Source organism: Mobula hypostoma, chromosome 7, assembly GCF_963921235.1.
Source record: "Mobula hypostoma chromosome 7, sMobHyp1.1, whole genome shotgun sequence".
NCBI classification, from domain to species: domain Eukaryota; kingdom Metazoa; phylum Chordata; class Chondrichthyes; order Myliobatiformes; family Myliobatidae; genus Mobula; species Mobula hypostoma.
The window spans coordinates 84380980-84404548 of NC_086103.1; the positions used below are offsets into that span (position 1 = coordinate 84380980).

General features: G+C 42.5%; 1 protein-coding gene across 1 annotated transcript in view; it reads right to left on the reverse strand.

Moving 5' to 3' along the window:
• adam19b (ADAM metallopeptidase domain 19b) overlaps window positions 1–23569 on the reverse strand; it is a 199658-nt gene that overhangs the window by 20771 nt on the left and 155318 nt on the right. Inside the window, exons 13-18 of the mRNA XM_063053687.1 lie at window positions 15997–16086; window positions 15223–15418; window positions 13318–13426; window positions 10108–10312; window positions 6909–6986; window positions 4459–4567 (exon numbers count right to left, since the gene is read on the reverse strand). Of these exons, the coding sequence (XP_062909757.1) occupies window positions 4459–4567; window positions 6909–6986; window positions 10108–10312; window positions 13318–13426; window positions 15223–15418; window positions 15997–16086 (787 nt within the window). The remainder of the gene's footprint in view (window positions 1–4458; window positions 4568–6908; window positions 6987–10107; window positions 10313–13317; window positions 13427–15222; window positions 15419–15996; window positions 16087–23569) is intronic.

A 23569-nucleotide genomic window follows, 5' to 3' on the forward strand; every position in this document is an offset into this window, starting at 1 on the left:
TGTAGGGGCAAGTGTAACACATCACGGTTGCAGGGTTAAGTGCCAGGAAGGAGATCAGTGGGGAGGGTTGAGTGAGTTTTTAAACAAATGACAGGGTGGGAAGAAATATAGTCAAGAAACTGGGAGAATCAGTCTGCTTGTAAAAGATGTCAGAGATGGAGACAGATTGAGAAAGAGGAGAGAGGTGTCAGATAGACCAAGTAAATTTATGGGCAGGGTGGAAGTTGTAGGCAAAGTTGATAGCATTGAGGAACTCCAGAAGGGTACAGGAACCAGTACCAATGCAGTTGTTGATATTGGAGAGAAAGATTTGGGGAGCATTACCATTGTAGGCTTGGAACAAGGACTGTTCCATGTGACTGACAAAAAACAGGCATAGCTGAGGCCCATGTAGGTGCCCATGGCTACACCTTTGGTTTCAAGAAAATGAGAGGAGCTGAAAGAGAAATTGTTGAAGATGAAAACCAGTTCTGCCAGAAGAGGAGGGTGGGTGGTGGAGGGGAACGGGGAACTGGTTAGGTCTGTTGTCCAGAAAGAAGTGGAGAGCTATTAAGACTCTCCTGATTGGGGGGGGGGGGAGTAGGAGGGGGATGGAAGTGTATAGGGACTGGACATCCATAGAGAAATTAAAGTGATCAGGGCCAGAGCTGATGGATGTAGGAAAGAAGGGATGGAACCAATGGGGCCAAATCAACTCTCAGGATCATTGGGCAACTTGCATCTGGTGAGTTCTCAATAGTATGGGAGAGATGGTGGAGCATCAACAGGTTCATTAATGGCCTTGTGGCACCCAGTAGACACAGAAAGGCAGAAAATGTGCAGAATTCCTCATTTAGATAAGAGACTTCTTGTTATTCAATTTGACTGGTCACCAGCTTGTACATGCAGGACACGAAGGGTGAAGTGTGTAATTCCTGTTTTCACCATCAGGTGGCACTGGTCTCATAGTTCCAAACTGTAAAGAACAGCAATCTACTACAGAGTTTTGCAGTTAACCCTTCCTGCACAACAGTACTGTGGCAGACAGCAGCCCTATTAGATCAAGTCTCAATGCAAACGGTTAAACACTTAAGAGATAAGTAATTTCTGCTCTTTGAGTACTGTGAATCTTTACAATGTTATCTTTGCAGGAAACTACGATATTGAAGATCGGGACAGAAGGTCTGAAACGCCGACTGTTTGATTGTATGATTTGCTGCTCCACTGCGAAGTCTCTTTGAGGTATGCCTACCCTAAAGAAGTTTAAATCTTCTCTTCGATGGATTTCTGCGAGACCCTTTCTCACTGCTGTCCCCTCTGTGATCTCCGATGCTCTCTAAGCAGGTGCTCACCTAGATTCACTTACCAATCACCGGCCAGCTTGTAATCCCCCTACCCCCTACATTCCTATTCTGGTTTCTGGCCTCATCCTTTCCAGTTGTGAAGAGGGGTCTCAGCTCAAAACATCAACTATTTATTCCCCTCCATAGATGCATCCAGATTTGCTGAATTCTCCAGAATTTTGTGTGAGTTTCCCAAGGCTTCCAGCATCTGCAGAAAATCTCGCATTTAGAATTTTGTACTGATTGCGGGAATTGATTGTGGGGTGTAAGCAGGAAAAAGGAGCGGGGGTTAAGATAATAGGCCATAATATAACTGAATGGTGGAACTGGCTCTTGGGATCATAATTCTGATCTTAGATCATGAGTTCTTATAAGTAAAAGCACAAACACATCTGAAATCTTGAGCTCTGAGCCCCTTTCATGGGCAGCAGGCAACTGGTTATGTGGCATCAGGAGTACTGCAGGCATTTCTCAGCAAGTTAACACAAATGCATAACAGATGCTTCACAAAGTGATCAGACCAACTCTTACAAAGCAGATGAACTGAGAGCAGGGAAGGAGCAGCCAATCCATCAAACTTGCCCTGCAGTATGGGGCTGAGGAGTTTCGCTGGGTCTTCCATCCAGAAACATCCAATCACAGGTCAACAAGTCCCTGACTGTCAAGATTGCATCTTGGAAAGTGAAAGTCTGACACGTTGGATGTCAGTGACTCCTGCATATGACTTCCTGCTCTACCCCCGACTATCCAAGCCAAGAGCACCCTGGCCCAAGCGATTGGATCTGCTTTACATCTGAATGAAATCCCCGTCCTGACTGAAAAGTTATTTCCATTTCTAATTTACTGTATAATAATATTTTAAATAAATTTCCAATCCCTCACCTTCAGTCTCACTAGGTCCATTAGTGCATGTGGGCATCAGGGGCTTGGAAAGAACAGCAGTGAAGCAAAAGTCCCAGAGGGATCTAGCAGAGGGTTCAAAGCCCTTTGAGTGTAGCATGATACCAAGAGCAAAGTCAAACCAAATTGCTGGAGGAACTCAGTGTTAGACATTATCCGTGGAGACAAAGAGATGGTCAACAATTTGGGTTGTGAAGGACTTGTGCATCAAGTCAAGCTCACTCAGGCTCACCCTGAAACATCGACAGACCTTTAGCCTTCGCAGATGCCAATGGACCTAATGACATTTTCCAGTTTGTTTCAGCTCCAGTTTCCAGCAGGCGCAATCTCTTGGGTCTGTCAATGCTTGTTTCTCATAGGGTCTAGACCCGAGATGATTAACTTTCCCTTTGCTAATTTCTCCTGCTCATTGTTCTGGAGTGAGATTTTTGACTACAAAATCATGTAAAGATATCTGCGACCTCCTGTGTCAGTAAGTTATCAGGAATGTTCATGGAAGGAGCCTCAGGCCTGGCTGCTGCCTGAGGCCTACTCCTCCTTTCAAAGGCTGCAGCAATCAGAATTCAACCAGATTGAAAATCAAAGCCACATATAGCAGGTCTGACCACAGGAGGAGGGCATGGGGTTGAAGCAAATGTGGGCAGAGGGCAGGGTCTACCACAATCTGGAGTACTTCTCTCCTACCACCTCTCTCGCAGCCACATAATCTCCCGCAAGTATAAAGTCAGAGGCAGCTAAGAGCTGCAGTAATTTTCATCAACGAGCAGGCACTCAGCTTTAAATCCAGACAGTTCTGCAATTTAATGCCGTCTGCAGGCTTGGTTTATAATTATTAATACTTTTGCCAAGCCAAGTATACTAATCGCTGGTTTGAATTTTTCATTTGCTTGCCTTCACAGCCACTCAGCAGTGGATAGAGTGTGCTGGATTTCTGCAGTATGAAGTAATGCTTCCTGACATCATCGCCCTATGGCCTGTCTCTAATTCAACGTTCTCTAAGTTCCCTGCTTTGTTCCCAAAGGACTTTTAATTGAATTATCTTAAATAGTTTGATTAGATCACTCCTGAATCAACTAAATTGAGGGGAATATTCTACATAGAAGGGTCAATTTAACCCTTTAAGTCCCAGTATCATTTGTTTGCAATAGAGATATAGAGTAATACAGCGCAGAATCAGTACTGTATCTGGTGCTCCCAGTGTGGCCTCTTGTATATCGGGGAGATCCGATGCAGATTGGGAGACTGATTCACCAAGCATCTACGCTCCATCCACTAGAAAAAGCAGGATCTCCCAGTGACCACACATTTCAATTCTGCTTCCCATTCGCATTCTGATATGTCAGTCCATGACCTCCTCTACTGTCACGATGAGGCCACACTCTGGTTGGAGGAACAACACCTTATATTCCACCTAGGTAGCCTCCAACCTGATGGCATGAACACTGACTTCTCAAACTTCCACTAATGGCCCACTCCCTTCACCATTCCCATTTTCCTCTCTCATCTTTTCTTACCTACCTGTCACCTCCCTCTGGTGCTCCTCCCCCTTTTCTTTTTTTCATGGCCTTCTGTCCTCTCCTATCAGATTCCCCTTTCTCCAGCCTTGTATCTCTTACACTAATCAACTTCCCAGCCCTTTACTTCACCCCTCCCCCTCCCAGTTTCACCTATCACCTTGTATTTCTTCCTCCCCTCCCCTCAGTTTCTTACTCTGACTCCTCATCTTTTTTTTCCAGTCCCGATGAAGGGTCTCAGCCAGAGGTATCAACTGCTTACTCTTTTCCATCGACTCTGCCTGACCTGCTGATTTTCTCCAGCATTTTGTGTGTGTGTTGCTTGGATTTCCAACATCTGCAGATTTTCTCTTGTTTGTGACAGATGCAGGCCCTTTGGCTCAACCTTTCCATTGCCAACCTTTTGCCCACATTTGCCTATATCCTTCTAAACCTTTCATATCTACATACCTGTCCATGTGTCTTGCAAATGTTATTACTGTACCTGCTTCAACCTCTTCCTGCTGCAGCTCATTCCATATACAAACACCCTTTGCATGAAGAAGTTGCCCGTCAGGTCCTTTGAAACCTTTCCCCTTTCACCTTAAGACTGTGCATTCACCTGCTCTCTGCCCAGTAAGATTTTATATTGTGTCTGCAGCATCTACAATGTACTGTCTAGAATTAAAGTGGAAATTATATTCATGCAGCATTGTGACAATGAACTCTCATTCCTCACGTACAGTCAGGCTTTCCAACTCCACCATCCACACTGCCTCCGTGGCCCCGTTTGTTGCAGAAAGGTGGTGCCCAGCCAGGCTCGCAGTGGCAATTGTGGTTGTTGTTACAGACCTGTACCAAGATAAGAGAAAAACACCATCAAAATCCCACCATTTTAACCATGATTGTTCACGCAGGAAGGCATCAGTGATCACCTGTCCAGTTCACTGTCCCTTCTGTTTCTCCTGGAGCTTTCCCTGCACAGCACTCCCATCTGTGATCACCATCTCAGCAGAGCCCCTGTACTCTGAGGTGGGGCTTCCATGTGCCCCAGAGTTTATACACCATCTCCTTTTTCTATCAAGTCTCCTGCCTCACAGTTCCAACATCTCTTTAAAACTTTCCAGCTGATTCCAGGCCATTCATAGATTAATAATCACTGACTTATGGGAAACCACTACATTTGAACGTGCTTTTAGAAGATTATTAATTTCTGAAGTCTAATATGCATACAAGCATTTACTTCTACAAAAAGTAGAACTACTTTCCTCCTCCTTCTCTTCCCCCCATAGTAATTTTTCTTTATTATCCATCTGAGTGCTTTTGATATCATTCATTGCAATATTGTGGAGGCATGGTTACCATATCAAGTGAATTTCTTTGTGGATTTTCCAATTTATGGACTACATTGACTTATGGATATCTGTAAAAATGTAGCCCATTTGTTATCCAGGAATTGCCTGTATCTCTACTTTCAAAAGTCTTCTCAAAACTTCCCTCCGTGATTATACATTGATTCACGTCCCTAGCTTGCCATTAATTGTGATATAGTGCTCATAATCTCTCTTTCATTGCTGACCACAACCAGAATCTTGACTTTGAATTACACAGATATACAATGCAAGTCATAACCCTGTGGAAACTATGCAGCCTTCTAGATTCATAGTCTCACAGGATGGATACGGGCCGCTTGGCACGGCTTAGCAACCCCAATTACGACATTTGTCTATCTGCCTGCATTTGCCCATATCCCTCAAAACCTTTTCAATCCAAGTACCGGTCCAAAGTCTTTAATGTTGTACTGTACCCATTTCTATCATCTCCTCTGGCAATTTGTTCCATGTGCCCGCCATGCTGAGGGTGAAAAGCATGCTCTAGAGCCCCTTACCCTCTCAACTTAAATTTTTGCCCTCTGGATTTAGGGTCCCTTACTCTGGGTGCCTAAAGCTTCAAAACTCTTCCATATATCCTCACCCAACCCTCACAACAATTAAAGCTTCAATCCCAGGTCTCTGTAATGATAACCAGTTAGAGTGGCACAATACAATCAATCATTGCTGCAATTTAACTGGTGGGGGTTAAATACTTTATTCATAATTTGTATTCCAAAGTATTATGTTCATAAAGAGATCCTCATTTCCACATAAAGAGTCAATAGAGGCTGTGCTTATGTCACCACTGGGAGTCCCACTTAGAGATCAGTGAACTATTGTTTGCGCTAAACTGTTCTGAATTTGTTCCCTAACATGTAGATTTTTTTGGTCAGGATATAGATCAGAAGCTTCTGGTAAAGGTCTTCGAAAGAGTGCATAGCATACTGCAGCTGACAGACTTAGTCTAGTTAATGACCAGTCCAGTTAGTGTCCAACTCAGATGGTGTTATGACTATAGTATATCTGGGTGGAGGATTCAGAACTCGGTTGGGTGAGGGGTGGGGGTGGGGAATCCCTGGAAGATAATCCGGTCACAGACAGGATGAATGGTCCCAGGGCAAGTGAGTCTACAACTGGAGGGCACAGATTTGAGGTGAAAAGGGAAAGATTTAAAGGGGACGTGAGGAGCAAGTTTTTCCACACAGAGGGTGGTGGGTATCTGGAATAAGCTGCAGGGGGTAGTGGTAGAGGTGAGTACAATACAACACTGAAACAGATTTGGACAGCTACACGAATAGCGAAGATTTATTTATTTAGAGAAACAGTGGGGAGTAGGCCCTTCTGGCCCTTCTCGTCAACATCAGCAATCCGCAACAACCCCGATTTTAACCCTAACCTAATCAAGGGACAAATTACAATGACCAGTTTACCTACCCAGTATGCCTGTGGACTGTGGGAGGAAACTGGAGCAACTGGGGAAAAAACCCACACATTCCACAGGGAGGACGTATAGAGACTCCATACAGAGGAACCCAGATTTGAACTCTGAACTCTGACACCCTGAGCTGTAAAAGCATCACGCTATGGGACAAACATGCAAATGGGACTAGTTCAGGTAGGCAGTTTGGTCAGCACGGTCAGGTTGGGCTGAAGGGTCTGCCTCTGTGACTCATTTCAATTCACATGACTGAGGCATGCAGGAGTCTGTGGTGTCTATAGGTGTTTCACTAATTATTAACATTGAGACCCAAGCTCAATAATACAATGCAACTCACAGCTCACCCCCAAGTTCCTTGAACCTAGATGTGTTTCACACTTACCCCGTGATTGTGGCATTTTGCAGCACACTCATCAGCGGCCAGGAAGGAAGCGTTCTGACACCGTCCTTCAAAGCAGATCTGTTGGAACAAAGGAACAATAAGCAAAGGGAAAATGGCTATTTGCTCTTATGTAGATGAACCAGGCTAAAACCCTGGAAATCTTCAACCTAACACCTCTCATAGCACAATATCAGGCCACTCGACCCATCTACATCTGCACTGACCACTGTGCACCCATCCATATCAATCCCAACTTCTAACCATCGTCCAGACACTCATAGAATGGTGTCAGCAACTGCTTCCACCTCTCTCAGGCCGTGTATTCCAGGTACTCTCCACTGGGTGAGAAAGGATACCTTACATTTAGGTCTCCTGATATTAAAGATTCTTGCAATGTACGCATCCCATACCCCACATAATTTTATATACCTTAACCATGTTCCCTTTTAGCCTTCTTCACTCGAGAGAAAACGCACCTAGGCTCTCCACTCTCTCCTCATTACTGAATGCCACCACACTTCCCCATCCCAGGCACCACCATGTCCTCTGTGGAGATACGGTCAGCACTGAGACTACAGTGGTTCTGTAGGTTTCCACAATAAAACAAAGTGAGGCGTTTTATGTTTAACAAAACCCATAACACATTATTGAACTCTAAAACCTACACAACAAAAGCATGCTGAGAAAACTTACAATATAACGTCATCAAGTCAAACCAGCCTCTTACAGCGAAACCTCAACTCAATGTCTGTGGTTGTGAATTATATATATTTCTCCCAATTACAATACCTGACACAGGAGCACCCTAGAATTCACCAAAACTTGTGTTGTGAGCCTGTCCGGAGGTCGGATGACCCGCCCGGCTTGTGGTCCTGTGTTCCATGGGTGGAGGAACCACAGGTGCCTCTGGCTCATCCAGAATACGTTGACATGCTCATGGTCACGTTGTGACATCAAGGACGTGGCAGAATACTTCAAATCTCGCTGGGCCAGTTTAAGGCGATCTACTGAAATATGTTCAGGTTTACCCCTCTTATCTATGATAAGGGTCTTTTCTCCCTGTTCCAAAACACCAAACAGGCATCATGTGGGGGCATAAGGGGATGCTGGTGTGCATCATGATGGATAAAAACAAACGAGGCAGAATGTCGGTCAACAGGAACCCGAGTGCTGTACGCCATGATGGGAGGTAGGAATAGGTGAAAAGGAATTGAATTTACTGAAGAGGGTGAAACACTGACCAGGCCGTCCTGGAGTCAGGAATGACATCATCTGGCACTCGTAACGTCTGCCCATATACCAACTCAGTCATGGACAACTGCGGGTCCTCAGTTCTGAGCCCCAGCAGGATCCATGAGAGACAATGGTGCCGACACTCATTGATCTGGGAAGCCCTCAGAGCAGCCTTTAAGGAGCGGTGAAACTGCTCGCATAGGCCACTGGACAGCAGGTGATACATGACGGTGCGATGTTTCCTAATGCCAAGGTCCTGGCGAGAGGCCTGATATGAATTGGGTACTGCAGTCAGAGGAAATACCAGATGGAGTGCCAAACCGAGCAACCCAGCTGCTGATGAACACCTAAGCCACGTCTGCAGCCATTGTCGATGCTAGAGGGATGACGGGGTGGGGGAGGAGAGGGATCGGAGGTTGGGGGTCCGAGCAGGAGACCGGTGAGTCATAGGAGGTGGAAGACCTAAGGCTGTGTGCCCAGAGATCTGAAATCTTTGGGCACAGAGCTCTGAAAAACTGACACAACAGACTTTTAACATCGTGAACCAGCGAGTTGTTTTTTAATATTTCCCCTCTCGCTGTGAAACAGAGACATCTCTTTCTCCCTTACTGGGAGAGAGAGAGCCTGTGGTTTGTCGAATGCCGGGTAAACAATGTAGTCTTTGGAGTACTGCAAGTCTGTGTCCCTGCTGTTGCCTTGCTCATACGTGAGTACTCGGTGCTGGGTGCCGATGCTTTTTTTTGCCAGTGGGGGGAGTGGGGATCGTTGCTTGCTGCCACTTATGCGCAGGAGGGAAGGGAGCTGGGAGGGACTTTGGGGTTCTAACATTTAACTGTCTTTCGTTCTTTGGGGGCACCCCTCTGTTTTCACGAATTTTCAGGCTGTATATTGTATACATCTCTCTGACACTGAATGTACCTTTGAAACCTGGAATGACTGGGTCAAAAAGCATATGGCTGGAGGATCTCAGCAGGTCAGGCAGCATCTGTGGAGGCAGATGGGATGGCCAATGTTTTTTATTACTAGCTCAGTCTTGATAATTTGGCCACCCTTCATCCTGACACAAGGTTTTAACCCAAAACATTAACTATTTGCATTCCACAAATGCTGCTCAACCTATTAAGTTCTTAACACAACTGTTGCTCCAGATTGCAGTATCTGCAGTCTGTTGTGTCTCCCTGAATATATATAGTGAATCACTGCTCTTTGAAGCAAAGAATTCCAAAGATGTGTGACAATCTAAGAAAAGAAATTCTTCCCTAATTCTGTCTGCTATGGGCTACATCCTTAAACTATGTCCACTAGTTCTAGATTCTCTGCACAAGGGGAAACCCTCAACATCCATCACTTCAACCCCCACAGAATCTCAGATATCTGACATTAGATATTCTAGTAAGTTTGCCTCTCACTCTTATGAGCATCAATATACGAGGGGTGATTGATAAGTTTGTGGCCGAAGGTAGCAGGAGTCAATTTTAGAAAACCTAGCCCATTTATTTTTCAACATAGTCCCCTCCTTCTTTGTAGAAGTCAGCGGCTTGGACCTCCAGAAAGTGGTCCACAGCAGGAGTGATTGATGAGTTCGTGACCGAAGGTAGAAGGAGATGAGTTATTAACTTCAAACTTTCTGCATAATCACTCAGAGTTGAACTGCATGTGCATGTAACAAGAGCTGTATAAATCATCTCCTTCTACCTTAGGCCACAAACTTATCAATCACCCCTTGTAATTATAACTGTATGCTGAACTCCAGATGTAGTCTCACCAGTTATCGTGAGGTTTTCTTACTTTGAGACACTGTCCCATTTTTATTAAAGGCCAAAATTCTGTTTGAATTCCTTGATACCTGCTGTGTCTCTGCATGAACTAACAGCATCTGCTGTTTCAAAGTCAATTAGATTTGCTCATTTTGACTCAGTCCAATCATACCTCACACCCATTCATTTCTCCTAGCAGAATAACTTACATGGTTGTCAGTGCATTTTGTTCCAGTCATGACCAGTCCTGGATCCAACATGTCCCCTTCCAGCTCGAGAGTTGTGTACACATGGGTTCCCCTGCATTGCACCTTTTTCCCGTTTACCACTATAGTGGTGTCTATGGCAACAGCATTTGGCCCAAGCGGTTTCCTAGCATGACTTTGACACTGTATTTTCCCGCACTTGGCATTCCTTTAAAAACATAAAAACACAAATATTAAACCAATTCTGGGAACCCAGGAGGGATTATAGCAGGGGAACAAGCCCTTTAGACCACAAAGACTATGTTGACAAAAATGATACTGATCTTTGTTATTGACCGACAGTGTGTATGATGCCAAATACCAACCTGTCCCTTTTGGTTCAGGAATTTGTGTATAATATTGTCATAAATAGGTTGTTGAATTAAAACACACGTCTTAGCTGGTAATTTCATGCCACTCTTCACTCCTCTGCCTTTCTGTTGGTGTCCACCATTCCCACACCATCTCCTTTACCTTCTGTGCTGCACTCTTCCTCATGGTCTCCCCAATTTCCATCCCTCCCATGACTTGCCCATCTCTTTGGTTACTTCCTATGTCCATTCACACTCCTGCTCTCCTCCCTGTTGTCATCTATCCCACTCCCTCTTTCTCCTTCTGCCCTTTATCTTTTATTATATTCTTACTCACATATTCTCTTCTCTTTCTCTCCTTTAATTACTTCCCTACAGAGTGAGGTAGCAGATTTATTGGCTGCTTCAGTGGGTGTTTTATGTTCTCCCCGTGAAAACGGTGGGCTCTCCCTAGTGCTCTAGTTTCTTCCAATGTCTCAAAGATTTGCAGATTGGTAGGTTAATTGGTCATTGCCCCAAGCGTGTAGGTGAGTGGTAGAATCTGAATGAAATTTCCAGAAATATAGAGAGATTAACATAAGATCATTGGAGAATGAATGATAAGTTGGCACAGTGTTTCTGTGGAGTATGACTCTATTGCATCTAGATCTCATAATGTACGATTAATCACGGAACTTTAATTTTGAAGTGTTTGCCACAGTTATTTTATTACCCTGTGGCCATATTTTGTTTTATTTACACATAACCCAAATTATTGGGGGTTTGCATTCCTAGAAAACTTAATTTTTCATGATGCTTACTCACATCATCTGTGCATGCATCAAGAAACGCAAGCTGAAAGTAAATTGCGTTGATTTGACTTTTTCCTCACACAGATTCCTTGAGGGAAAATTTTATTATGCATCTCAAATTCTTGGAAAGTTATTTGTGAATTTGGTAAGGGCGAATTTCCATAACCTGAAGAGGCATAACACGAGGACCACCTGTACTAGCATGCTCAGTTGTCAATATGGTTGAATGGTAACACTCTCACCTTTGTCAGAAGATCATGAGATGTTTTGCTCCAAAGATATAACTGAAGTTCTCGGCAAACAGTTTCGTTCAATACTGAGAAAATACTACATTTCAGGATGAGTTGCTAAACCATAACCAACTCCTAGAGTCAAACAATAGGACAGCATAAAAACATGCCATTTGACCCCACTGGTCCAGGCCAAGCAAGATTCCCATCTAAACTACACCCATTTGCCCTCGCTGAGCCCATATCCCATCTAAGTCTTTTGAATCCATGTACCTGTACAAGGGCTTTTTAGATGTTGTTAATCATCTCAACCACTTCCTCTGACAGCTTATTCTGTATATGGATCACCCTCTGAGTGAAGAAGTTACTATTAAATCTCTCCCTTCTTATATTAAACCTAGTTCCTGATACCCCAGCCCTAGGGGAAAGATTGTGCAGTCACCGTACCTATGCCCCTTGAGTCCTATAAAATCATTCCTTATTCTCCCGCACTCCAATAAATAAAGTCCTAGCCTGCTCAACATCTCTCTGAAACTCATTCCCTCACATCGCAGCAACATCACTGTAAACCTTTTATGCACTCTTTCCAGGTGAACGACATCTCTCCTATAGTGGAGTGACCCACACAGAACACAATATTCCAAAAGTGGCCTCACCAACAACTATTACAACTGAAATATATCAGTTCCTTTTCTATACTCAGTGCCCTTTCTAAACCCAGACTGATGAAAGCAGCTTGAAAAAATCCTTCTTTACCACCCTATCTACCTGTAACTCCACTTTCAGGAAGCCATGTACCTGAACTCCAACACCTCACAAAGCCCAAATGTTCACTGTGAAAATCTTACCCTGATTTGTCTTAGAGTGTAACATCTTGCACACTGAGTTTAACTTCATTTGCCATTACTTGGCCCATTTCGCCAACTGATCAAGATCTCATGCAGGTCTTGATAACCTCCTTCACTATCTATGACACCACTAATTTTATGTTTCTCCAAACATACTAACCACACCCTGTACATTTTCATCCAAATCACTGTTATGGCTGACAAATAACAATGGGCCCAGCACTGATCCCAAAGGCATGAAACTGGTCAGGACCTCCAGTATGAAAAACAACCTTCCACCATCACCCTCTGCTACGGAGCTAATCATGTATCCAATTAGCCAGCTCTCCCTGGACCCCATCTGATCTAATTTTCCATATCAGTCTATCATGGAAAACCTTACCAAAGCCATTGCAGAAGTCCATATAAACTATATCTACTGCCCAATCCTCATCGACTTTCTTGGTTAATTGTTTGAAGAATTATAATTGGTGAGACATCATCTGCCCCAGATAAAGCTGTGCTGATTTTCGGATGTAATGAAGACTCTATTGCACTGATTCTCCCTGGATCCCACTAATATTTCTCCCTCAACTATTACTGAACAAAATACAAATTATCTGACCAATGTCATCTGTGGGAGCTTGTGTGTATATTTCCTCAATAGCAATGATGACTGAAGAACTTTATTGGTTGTTTAGTCTTTTGGAAAATGCTAAGATTGTGCAAGTATACAAATAAATTTGCTTCTTTCTCTCTCTCTGTTCTCCATTAAATTAATCTTTGGCAACATTAGACAGGCAACAAATAGAAATCAGCAATATGGTTTAGTAGATTAAGAACTTTCGTTGAAGTCCAAGGCTAATTGGGTGGATGGTGTGAAATTGCCCACTCTACTGGTGCTGTTAACGATACTCAGGTTACCTAGTCTTCCCCTCCCAGTCTCTCTGCTGCTCCACATGAGCTGAATCAAATACAACTGGAAATAGACAAATGAATGCAGGTGCCTTCATACCTAGTGTCACACTTGCGGTAATTTCCCCGATGATCTTTGCCACAGTTGCCATAGGCATCCCCAGCATAATTCACATTTTCAAAACATTTTGTCGGAGCAACTCGAGCCCCTGAAACAACAGAGAAGATGATCAGTTACTTTCAATTAGGGAGCAGGACCTCACTCAAAACCATCACCAGGAAATGCCAGAAAACTTTCAACAAGTAGCAATGACATTCAAAGCCTAAGATAGTAATTTTCAACTAACTTGCAACTATCAACAACTTTCTTGTTGATCAAAACATACCAAAATATTGAAGCAAAATCAATAAATATCGGAACTACTGTATATTTCCACACTGGCCATGTGAAGATGGACTAACCTGTAATCTGAGCTAATGCCTCACTGCAATCTAGCTTCCAGCGGGCATGAGTAACTTTCCTGATTAAGGAAACATAAGAGCCTGCAAATGCTGGAATCTGGGGTGAGGAACAAAGAGCTGATGGAAGTCAACGAGCCAAACAGCATCTGTGGAATCAAAGTCTCGATGCAGGGTCTCGAACATTAACCCCTCTGCATCTACAGATGCTGCTGACCTGCTGAGTTCCTCCAGCAACTTGTTTTTGCTCCACTATCTAAAGAGTTGCAAATGGGAATGAACATTGTGCAGTCATCAGCAAACATCCCCATTTTTAACTTTATAGTGGAAGGAAAGTTATTGAAGAAGCAGTTAAAATAATTGGAGTTGATACAATGCCCTTAGGACTTCCTGCAGGACAGAGATGACTGTCCTCTGAGAGCCACAACAATCTTCCTTCATGCAAAATATAACCTCAAGCATTAAATGATTTCCTTTGATGCCCATTGACCTCAATTCTCCTTGGGACCTTGATGCCATACTCAGTCAAATGTTTCCTTTGATTTCAAAAGCAGTTTGTCTCAACTCATTGCTGGAATTCTGCTCGTTGGTTAATATTTGGTCCAAGGCTGAGGTGATGTCTGGAGATGAGTGTAACCCAAACTATAACATTAATAAGTTATTGGTGCTTAAGTGTTGCTTGATAGCACTATCAACAAATACAGTAACTATGCTGACTATTGAGAGCAGTCTGATTGGACAGTTGTTAGGTAAATTGGACTTGAAATTCTTTTTGTGCACAGATCATATCTGATCATATTTCCACATTGCTGGGTTGATACTAGTTCTGTAATTGTACTGGAACAGCTTGGCTAGAGGAATAGCTAGTCTTCAATATTACAGCTGAGGTGTTGGCCTGTAGCCTTCACTGTATCTGGTGCACTCAAGCATTTCTTGATATTACACAGAATTAATCTAATTAGCTGGAGTATGGCTTTTCTGAAGGTGAGGTTGTCAGAACGACGCTTAAATAGATCTCTATTTGATATTTTTGTTTGAACATGGTTGTGAATGCTTTATTCTTTACTTTTAAAATCACATGCAGGCCCCGCCATCATCAAGGAGACTCCCCACATTTCACCACCATTCATGACCTCGTGTGGTAGGGCTTCTTTCCCTGCTTTGGTTGCTCCCATCAATATTAGTCTTGCAGTCAACATCTTCCAATAATAGAGTCATAATCTTTTCTACATTGTTGCCAAGAGTTTGCTGTGTACAAAATAGTTATTACAGTTACACAGGTTACAACTGACTCCTCTTATTTAGCTGAAGAGCTCTTCAGGAAATCTTGTTGCTGTGAAAGATGCCTTACAAATTCAAGTTCTTTCATTGCTTCATCTGTCATTTACAACACAGACCTTCCAACATAGACTACAAGTCAGCTGATTTTTTGACCAACTCCAATCCACCACCACCATCACCACCTTTCCCAAAACTTTCTTAATATAGAAAACATACAGAAGATAGAACTGAAAGGAGGGTCACGGAGACTTCCCTTTGATCTTACCAGCACCCCAAAGTAGCACACACTGGTTTTCATAAGTCAGGCACATCCCATTGTAGCAATAAGCATGACCTCCATCACAGCTGACCCCATCCATTTGGTAAAAGTTGGCTGGACAAAATTCCGAGGTGCCAGAGCAGTACTCAGGTAGGTCACATGGTCCCGATGACTTCCTGCACACTGTGCCAGAGCTCTTCAACTAGAGGAAGAGAAAATTTGCCACAACATTAGTGTGAGCTATCTTGTAATGCCATTGAAAGTCACTAGTCAATTTCAATAGAATGTAGGTCTAGATTCATCTAGAGTCCTCACGTGTTTACCACAGGTCCTTTCCACCCAAATGAGGACTCTTGGTAAACCATGAATATTTGTTTTTTTTTCTCTCCGTTCCTTCAATGAAGGGTGAGAAGTCTGAAGAAGCATCACTGAGGAAGCTCTGACAGTGTATGGCAATCGTCAGAGAGTTTTAGTTCAGTATTCAACCCAGTCTATCAGAAAGGTTAATAAGCTTTGCCTGCATTAGTGCAGTATATTAGTTACTGGGCTCATCTTGGTAACCATGCTGAATTTATTTAGTCGGGAGTTTGCATGGTTACGTGGAGCAGCATTGACTCTCAGTCCCTGAATGCAAGCACTGCAGATTTCTTTCCTCATAAAAATACTGGGGCTCCTATTAGGTTTTATTTTCAGCAGCCTAGCAAATTTCGATTTAATGGTGAATTATTGGATGTATGCAAAACATCAAATACAAATAAATTTAAGATAATGGGTTCTAACCTTGCAATTATGACAGCAGATCCCATGAGCGCATTCTGCATTTACCTTCAGAGTGCAGTTATTAGCATTACAACAAATGTTGGTACATTCCTGAAAAACAAGTACAATATATAAAGAAGAACAGTTGCAACATATACTTAAACATAGGTTGCTGAGATACGCCACTTGGACTAGAGAGGTTTATTTTAAGTCATGAAGAGATTTAGAATGAGCTCCATATTCCTATCCTTGAAGGGAACTAATCAGTCTGCAACCCTCAACAGGGCATTCTTCTGTGTCCCAGCCATTGACCAGCTCCTCAGTCCCTCTCATTTCTCCATGAATGCACTTTCTTGTGAATTTAAGTATGCTCTATAGAAAGTTTTATTTTTGAAAAACATGGAATTGCTGGGGTTGGTTTAACAGTGAGGTTACTTTGTTTGAATGTGGCTGAGATGAACCTTGCTTTCACAGACCTTGAGATTGGTTTGAATTTTTTTTTGTTGAAGAGGCATGATTGGTGAGCAAGATCAAAATAATCGAGTACAGTCAATGTGACCGGATTTCAGAATCCAGCTCCCTGTCACTGCTGTTGACCAGGAATAATCCCATTAAAGACTTGAAGTGTATCACTACCACTGGCAACACCAACAAAGGACTGACACATCCAATGCACAGTGAAAGAATTACATTACAGAGTCTGAGGAGTTTGAAATGATATATTGGTATGAACAGAGGAGTGGCTTACTATCAGAAAACAGCTAATTGGATCATTTTTGAACTGATAATTATTAACTATTGGTTGTCACAATTATCAATACTAGGGCTTCAGCTATTCACACACTATGAGAAGGGTACTCAACCTGGGGTACGCAGACCCCTTGGTTGATAGTAGGGGTCCATGGCATAAACAAGATTGGGAAGCCCGGCTCTATGACAATGACCTGAAGAATGGAACTGCATATTTTGTAGGCAAAGAATGAAAACCAATAAAAGCTGGTCCTGGAACCAAGGCTGCTATTGGTACAAAGAGAGCTGAGTCAGTAAGTTGTCAGGAGAATGCAAACAGCATGCAGAGGAATATAGATGGATAACATAAGTGGGCATTAAGTTGGCAGATGGAGTATAATATAGGGAAATATGAGGTTATTTATCCACTTTGAAAGAAAGAAAGAGAAAATTATTATTTAAATAGACTGAGACAACTAAATGCTGCAGAACCAAAGGATCTGAGCTCCCAATGCTTGAAACACAAGTATGGCAATGTGATTAGGAAGAACAATAGAATATTGGTCTTTACTGCAAGGGGAATGGAATATGAAAATGGGTACTGTTAAAACTAATAGGGATATCATGTATAGTTTTGGTCTTTATATTTAAGGACATTTGAGGTATTGCAGAGAAAGTTCAGTAAGTTGGTTTCTGGAAAAAAGGAAGAAAAGTTAAACATATTGCATCCATCACTACCGGGATTTAAATGAATCAGAGGATGAATAAGAATGATATTAGTGAGACTTTAATCATCTAAGGGGATTGACAGAACGGATGCTGAGAGCATGTTTTCCCTAGTAGGGACATCTAGAACCTGAGGCCATGGTTTCGGATTAAGAATTTACCAATTAAGACAATAATGAGGAGAAATTTCTTCCCTTAAGCAGTTAGGACTCTGTAATTCTCTACCCCAGAGGTCTCTGGAGAAAGAGTCGATGAATATATTCAAGACAAAGATTGATATTTGAACAATAAGGTTTGAGGAAAGAACAAGAAAGTATTATTTATGTGATTACTGGATTAGTCAACATTTTAATGAATGGCAGAGCAGACTAGAGAAGCTAATTACCTACTGCTGTTCCTATTTCTTACACTCTTATATTCTACCAGTCACGTAGCAAGGAGGCAAAACTTAGCACCACTCCCCTATTCTCAACTTACTCAAGGTAGGCCAGCAATCAAGGTCACAAACTTAGATTTGTACAACATACTGTAAGTAAATAGTGACTTAACCATGTCACTGGAGTATTACAGGAGGCACACATTCCTCAGCAATAAAAACTGTAGTTAATAATACAGCTGCATGTATCACAGATAAGGAAAAGAGCTTCCATTCATAGTGTGTCAAAGTTCAAAGTTAAAAGTAAATTCAAAGTAAAGTGAAATTCATTCAGAACATTAATGTGCATCATTGTCAATTAAGGTGACCCCTGTTCTCCAAATAAATCTGCCAATTCATACACGCAAGGTCCCACCAACACAAGTTACCAAATAGTTTGTTTTTATTGGCATTGGTGATGCATTGACCGACAGACCAGAGAGACGGGCCTGTTCTTCATGAAGACCTTAATAACTGCCTTGGTTTAACAATTCATTTGAAAGACAGCATTTTGACTGTGCAGCACTCCATTGGTACTGCATTAGAGCAGTGGTCTTTACTTTGTATTCAAGTCTCCACAGCAGGACATGAACTCCTGGTTCAGAAGTGAGAGTCATGCTGACACCCAAATAAGTGAACAGAGCTGTGATAAAATGGATCATATTGTGTTGCCTCGAACCCTTGAGAGGGATTGGTTAAAAGCTGTTCTGTGACTGCTCCCAATCTCGGTCATGCTATCTGAATGACTTCTTCATAATGAATCATACATCATGCAAAGCAAAGAGAAGTGAAGGATTACTGGAATTTCCCTGCTTTCCCATTCCACCTGTTCATGAAGTGCCATTTCTTGAAGAAGTCATTTCTTTCTGAAGAATGCAAGGTTAAGGAGCCCTGCAAAACATGTAAACGTTAATACCTGACGGGTACTACTGTGATCCTCTCAGTAAACGTTAATACCCGACGGATACTACTGTGATCCCCTCGGTAAACGTTAATACCTGACGGGTACTACTGTGATCCTCCCAGTAAACGTTAATACCTGACGGGTATTACTGTGATCCTCTCAGTATAGCCAAGAGTCATTTCAAAAGAGAATTGCTAGAAAACGTGGATTGTGTAAACTTGAAAACCAAAATAATTCAGCTTCTAAGGAGAGTCCTCCCATGCAGGAAAATGGCTGTAGGAAGGGGCCAGAAAGCCCAGCATAATACAGGCAAGCTCATTCAAAACCAAAGTAACTTAACCCTTTTGAAAACTGCTGCAGGATTCTGAATCAAAAATATGAGGACGGGGGGCGTGCCCGAGGTTCTGAGCAGGGCTTGGCTTTGCGCAACAGTGCTGTTTTCTTGCACCTCGGGGTTACTTGTGCATGGGTGGGAATTTATAGGGTTGGAGTTTTTGCATCTATTTTTGTTACATCTATTTCTTTCGGGATTATTTTAAAGGAAGACCTGGTTATCAATTTAAAAGAAAATATGGATAGATATTTTTCAGGGATATAAAAGTCGAAGGAGAACTGAACTGTATGCAAAAGGGCTGCCACATTTCCTCCATTACAGCAGCATATACCTCATTGTCTGTAAAGCCTCACGAGCTGATGAAAGGTATTTACATAAAAATGCAAGTTGCTTCTTTCTTTGACAGCAAGCCTGGCACAAACACCACAGTTCAAGAAGGAGGCCATCACTTTAATAAGTGTGTGAGGATCAGGCAATAGGGGTTGCCTTTGCAGGCACTGTCAACATAGAAATAAATCTAAGGAGAGGAGCAACACCCCATATTCTGTCTGGTAGCCTCCAAACTGATGGCATGAACATCAGTTTCTTCAATTTATGGTAATTACCCCACCATCCTTTCTTCTTTCTTTTTCCATTCCTCTATCTAGTTCAGAGGCTTTCAACCTGGCGTCCAAGGGCTCCCTACTAACTAGTATTGGTATAAAAAAATTGGGAACCCCTGATTCAGTTACACTCTTACCCCTTCTCCTCACCTGCCCATCATCTCCCTCTAGCTCCCTTCTTTCTTTCCTTTCCTCATGGTCAATTGTGTTTTCCTATCAGATTCCTCCTTCTTCAGCCCTTTACCTCTTTCCCCTATCCCCTCCCAGCTTCTCACTTCATCGCCCCCCCACCAACCACCTACCTTTCCCCTCACCTAAGTCTCACCTATCATTGATAGTTTCCCTTCCCCACCCCACCACCTTCATATTCTGCTTTCTGCCTCCTTCCTTTCCAGTCCTGCCGAAGGGTCTCAGAGCAAAATGTCTACGGTTTATTCCAAAGATGTTGCCCAACTTGCTGAGTTTCTCCAACACTTTGTGTGAGTTGCTCAAGATTTCCAGCACCTGCAGAATCCCACTGTGTATGCTGCTGTCATTTCATCTATTAACTATCAGAATGTTTTTCCTTCAACTCCTTCATATTCATATTGAAAGTTCATGCTCAAATGGCAGAAATATAATTTCAAAAATATGCTCTTGGTCCATTTGGTAGTTAAAAACATAAGAAATTTAGTCCTTACATCTGCTTCAGTGAGAGCTCTACTGACATTCGACCTCAGTTACACTTTCCTTCAAAGTCCAGTCCTGTGAGACACAAGAGACTACAGATGCTGGGAGAGAACCAAAACACAAGCTGCTGGAGGAATTCAGAAGGTCAAGTAGCATCTGTAGAGGCAACAAGATGGTGTGTTCGATATTGAGGGAGGGTCCAGCGCATGCACCAGGAAGCCGGCATGCAGGATCTTGAACTGAACTTTATTGATAACGCTGCTTGTACAATACGTGACCTCTTCCCATGTGGGAGCGGCTACCAGAATGGCATCGGATTAACCCATTAACTACCACAACACAAGAAGGTTTGTATTTTGGGGTAGGACCTTGCACAGGAACTGAGAGTGTGAAGAGAAGATGGCTAGAATAAACAGGTTAGAAGAAGGCAGTTGTTAATCTGACACAGTTTCCATTTCAGTTTGGTTCTTGGCTCGAAATCACCAGTAAAGTATCCATTATAATCCACAAAATATGTTAAAATTACCGCAAACACAGAGGCCTGGGGTTTGTAGGATAATGACAGGGAAATATGATAGTATTATCCTAACAACTGAGAGCAATTTTGGCATACAAGATCATGGGAATTTCAATTTGCCTCTGGCAGCAGAATTGTTCTGGTGCTGAATTCTCCATGAAGTTCAACATGACATATTGAACTTAAACTAAATGCTCTAAGTGATTCACAGATTTTCTTCTGAGAAAGAAAGAGATTATTCAAATCTGTGCCAGATCTGAGTGCAATTCCCTCAGCACATTCCTTCTGACCAATCCTGTCTCACATTCCCATTAACACTATCCTAGTTTTCCTATCACCCAATGACCTACATATGCAGATAATTTATAATGGCCAATTAGCCTACCTCTCCAAGGGGACCACAACCTTGTCAAGGATTGGAGGCTTGTGTGCCTCAATGACGCAGAGAACGATGTTGGCTGGGGTCAGGGCTTTATGCTTTGGCTGTTGTTAAGGGTCACTCTTGCCAAACGGGTCAAAGAGTAGAGACCAGACCAAGAGTGGTCCACCAGTCCTCTCGGTTTGGCGTTTCAGCTGAAAGCTAGAAGCCCTGACTGGTAAACCAAAATTGTTACAGAAACAGCAATGAAGAATCCCTCTACATCTGAGTGCAATGGCATTCATGATATTTGCATGACTGACATGAAGAAAGCCCTGAACACCACCAGAGATGGAGGACTTTCATTGCTGCCCTAAATGCCAGCAGCGTAACCAGCAGTAAGTAAGTAATTAACCTACCGACCAAGCTAGTCTTTGAGATGTGTGAAGGAACCAGAGCACGCAGAGGAAACCCGTGCCGTCACAGAGAGAACATGCAAACTCTACACAGCCAGCACCGAAGGTGAGGATTGAACCCAGGTCGCTGGAGCCGTGAAGCCGAAGCATTACCACTGTACCATTCACAGTACAATCCAGTATTTCACACTCGTCGATGTATTCTGTGCCAAGGTCACGTCAGTCGTGTGGGTACTTGATTTGAATAAAATTGCCACAAGTCTCCAATAAGAGTCTGGTCATTTAGAAAGAGCTTCACACAAATTCATTAGTTAGAAAATTGTCTTTCAGACCTTTCAAAGAATTGTTCCTTTACAAGTTCTCTAAGTGCATACAGGTGTTTAAAAGTGATGCAAGTATTTATTAGTGTTAAAGTGTTCCCGGGTTTTTAGCATTGAAATTCCTTTAGCATATACAAGTTATTTTAATACCTCAAACTATTGGAAATTTCATCAGTGTTTTAAAGAATGTAAAGCTTTTGACACTTCTGGCTAACTTGGCAGTGTATCAATGTTATACTTCTGTTATGGGCTGAGCATATTTAGACCAACTCCACACTGATTCTCTGATACAGAAAGCACTTCTGAAAGCTAACAGTTTCTACAAGTTCCCACTAAGAGGATCTTGGAATTTCTTTTTAAACTGAAGCAACCAATCTAATTCCAAAGCTACCCATTTGTTTGTTTTGATACATCTCGGGAAAATGCTGTTTATAGTAGAAAAATCTGGGAATGTGGACCTTGTCTTCTAAAAGCAGCATTGACACTGGGTGCCTGGACTGAGGCTCCTGGTCCTTGGAATCAAACACTGAGATGTGCAAAATCACAAAAAAATGAAATATTACCAACTGGATGTGTTCAGTTTTAAATTATGTCCATTATCTGAACTAAATCCCACAGCAAGTCAGTGATGTCACAGGAAGAAAATGATGCTTAGATCAATGATGTGGGAACATTTCAGTTATGTGTCACAGTCTGGGAAGCTCTTGGAGAGAAATAACTTGCATTTACTTAGTATAAAATTTTTAAAAAGTGCAAGAGATACTCAGAAGTTCAGGCAGTATCTGTGAGGAGGGCGCAAGTTAATATTTCAGATTAATAACTTCTCAGCAGAGCTGAAAGAATTAGAGAACAAACATCTGTCAAGGAGAAGGGTGGAGGTTTTTCCAAGGTGGCGTGTTCTTGAAAGAGATAAAACAGAAACTGCAGATGCTGTAATTTTGAAATAAAACCAGGAAACAGTGGAGCCACTTAGCAGATCAGACATAATTTATTTTGTGCCTTATAAATCAAAGTTCAAAGTAAGTTTATTATCAAAATATATATAAAGGATCTAGTGTTTTCCCAGTATATAGAAAACATAGAAAATAGGTGCAGGAGTAGGCCATTCGGCCCTTTGAGCCTGCACCGCCATTTATTATGATCATGGCTGATTATCCAACTCAGAACCCCGCCCCAGCCTTCCCTCCATACTCCCTGATCCTCGTAGCCACAAGGGCCATATCTAACTCCCTCTTAAATATAGCCAATGAACTGGCCTCAACTGTTTCCTGTGGCAGAGAATTCCACAGATTCACCACTCTCTGTGTGAAGTAGTTTTTCCTAATCTCGGTCCTAAAAGGCTTCCCCTTTATCCTCAAACTGTGACCCCTTGTTCTGGACTTCCCCAATATCGGGAACAATCTTCCTGCATCTAGCCTGTCCAATCCCTTTAGGATTTTATACGTTTCAATCAGATCCCCCCTCAATCTTCTAAATTCCAACGAGTACAAGCCTAGTTCATCCACTCTTTCTTCATATGAAAGTCCTGCCATCCCAGGAATCAATCTGGTGAACCTTCTTTGTACTCCCTCTATGGCAAGGATGTCTTTCCTCAGATTAGGGGA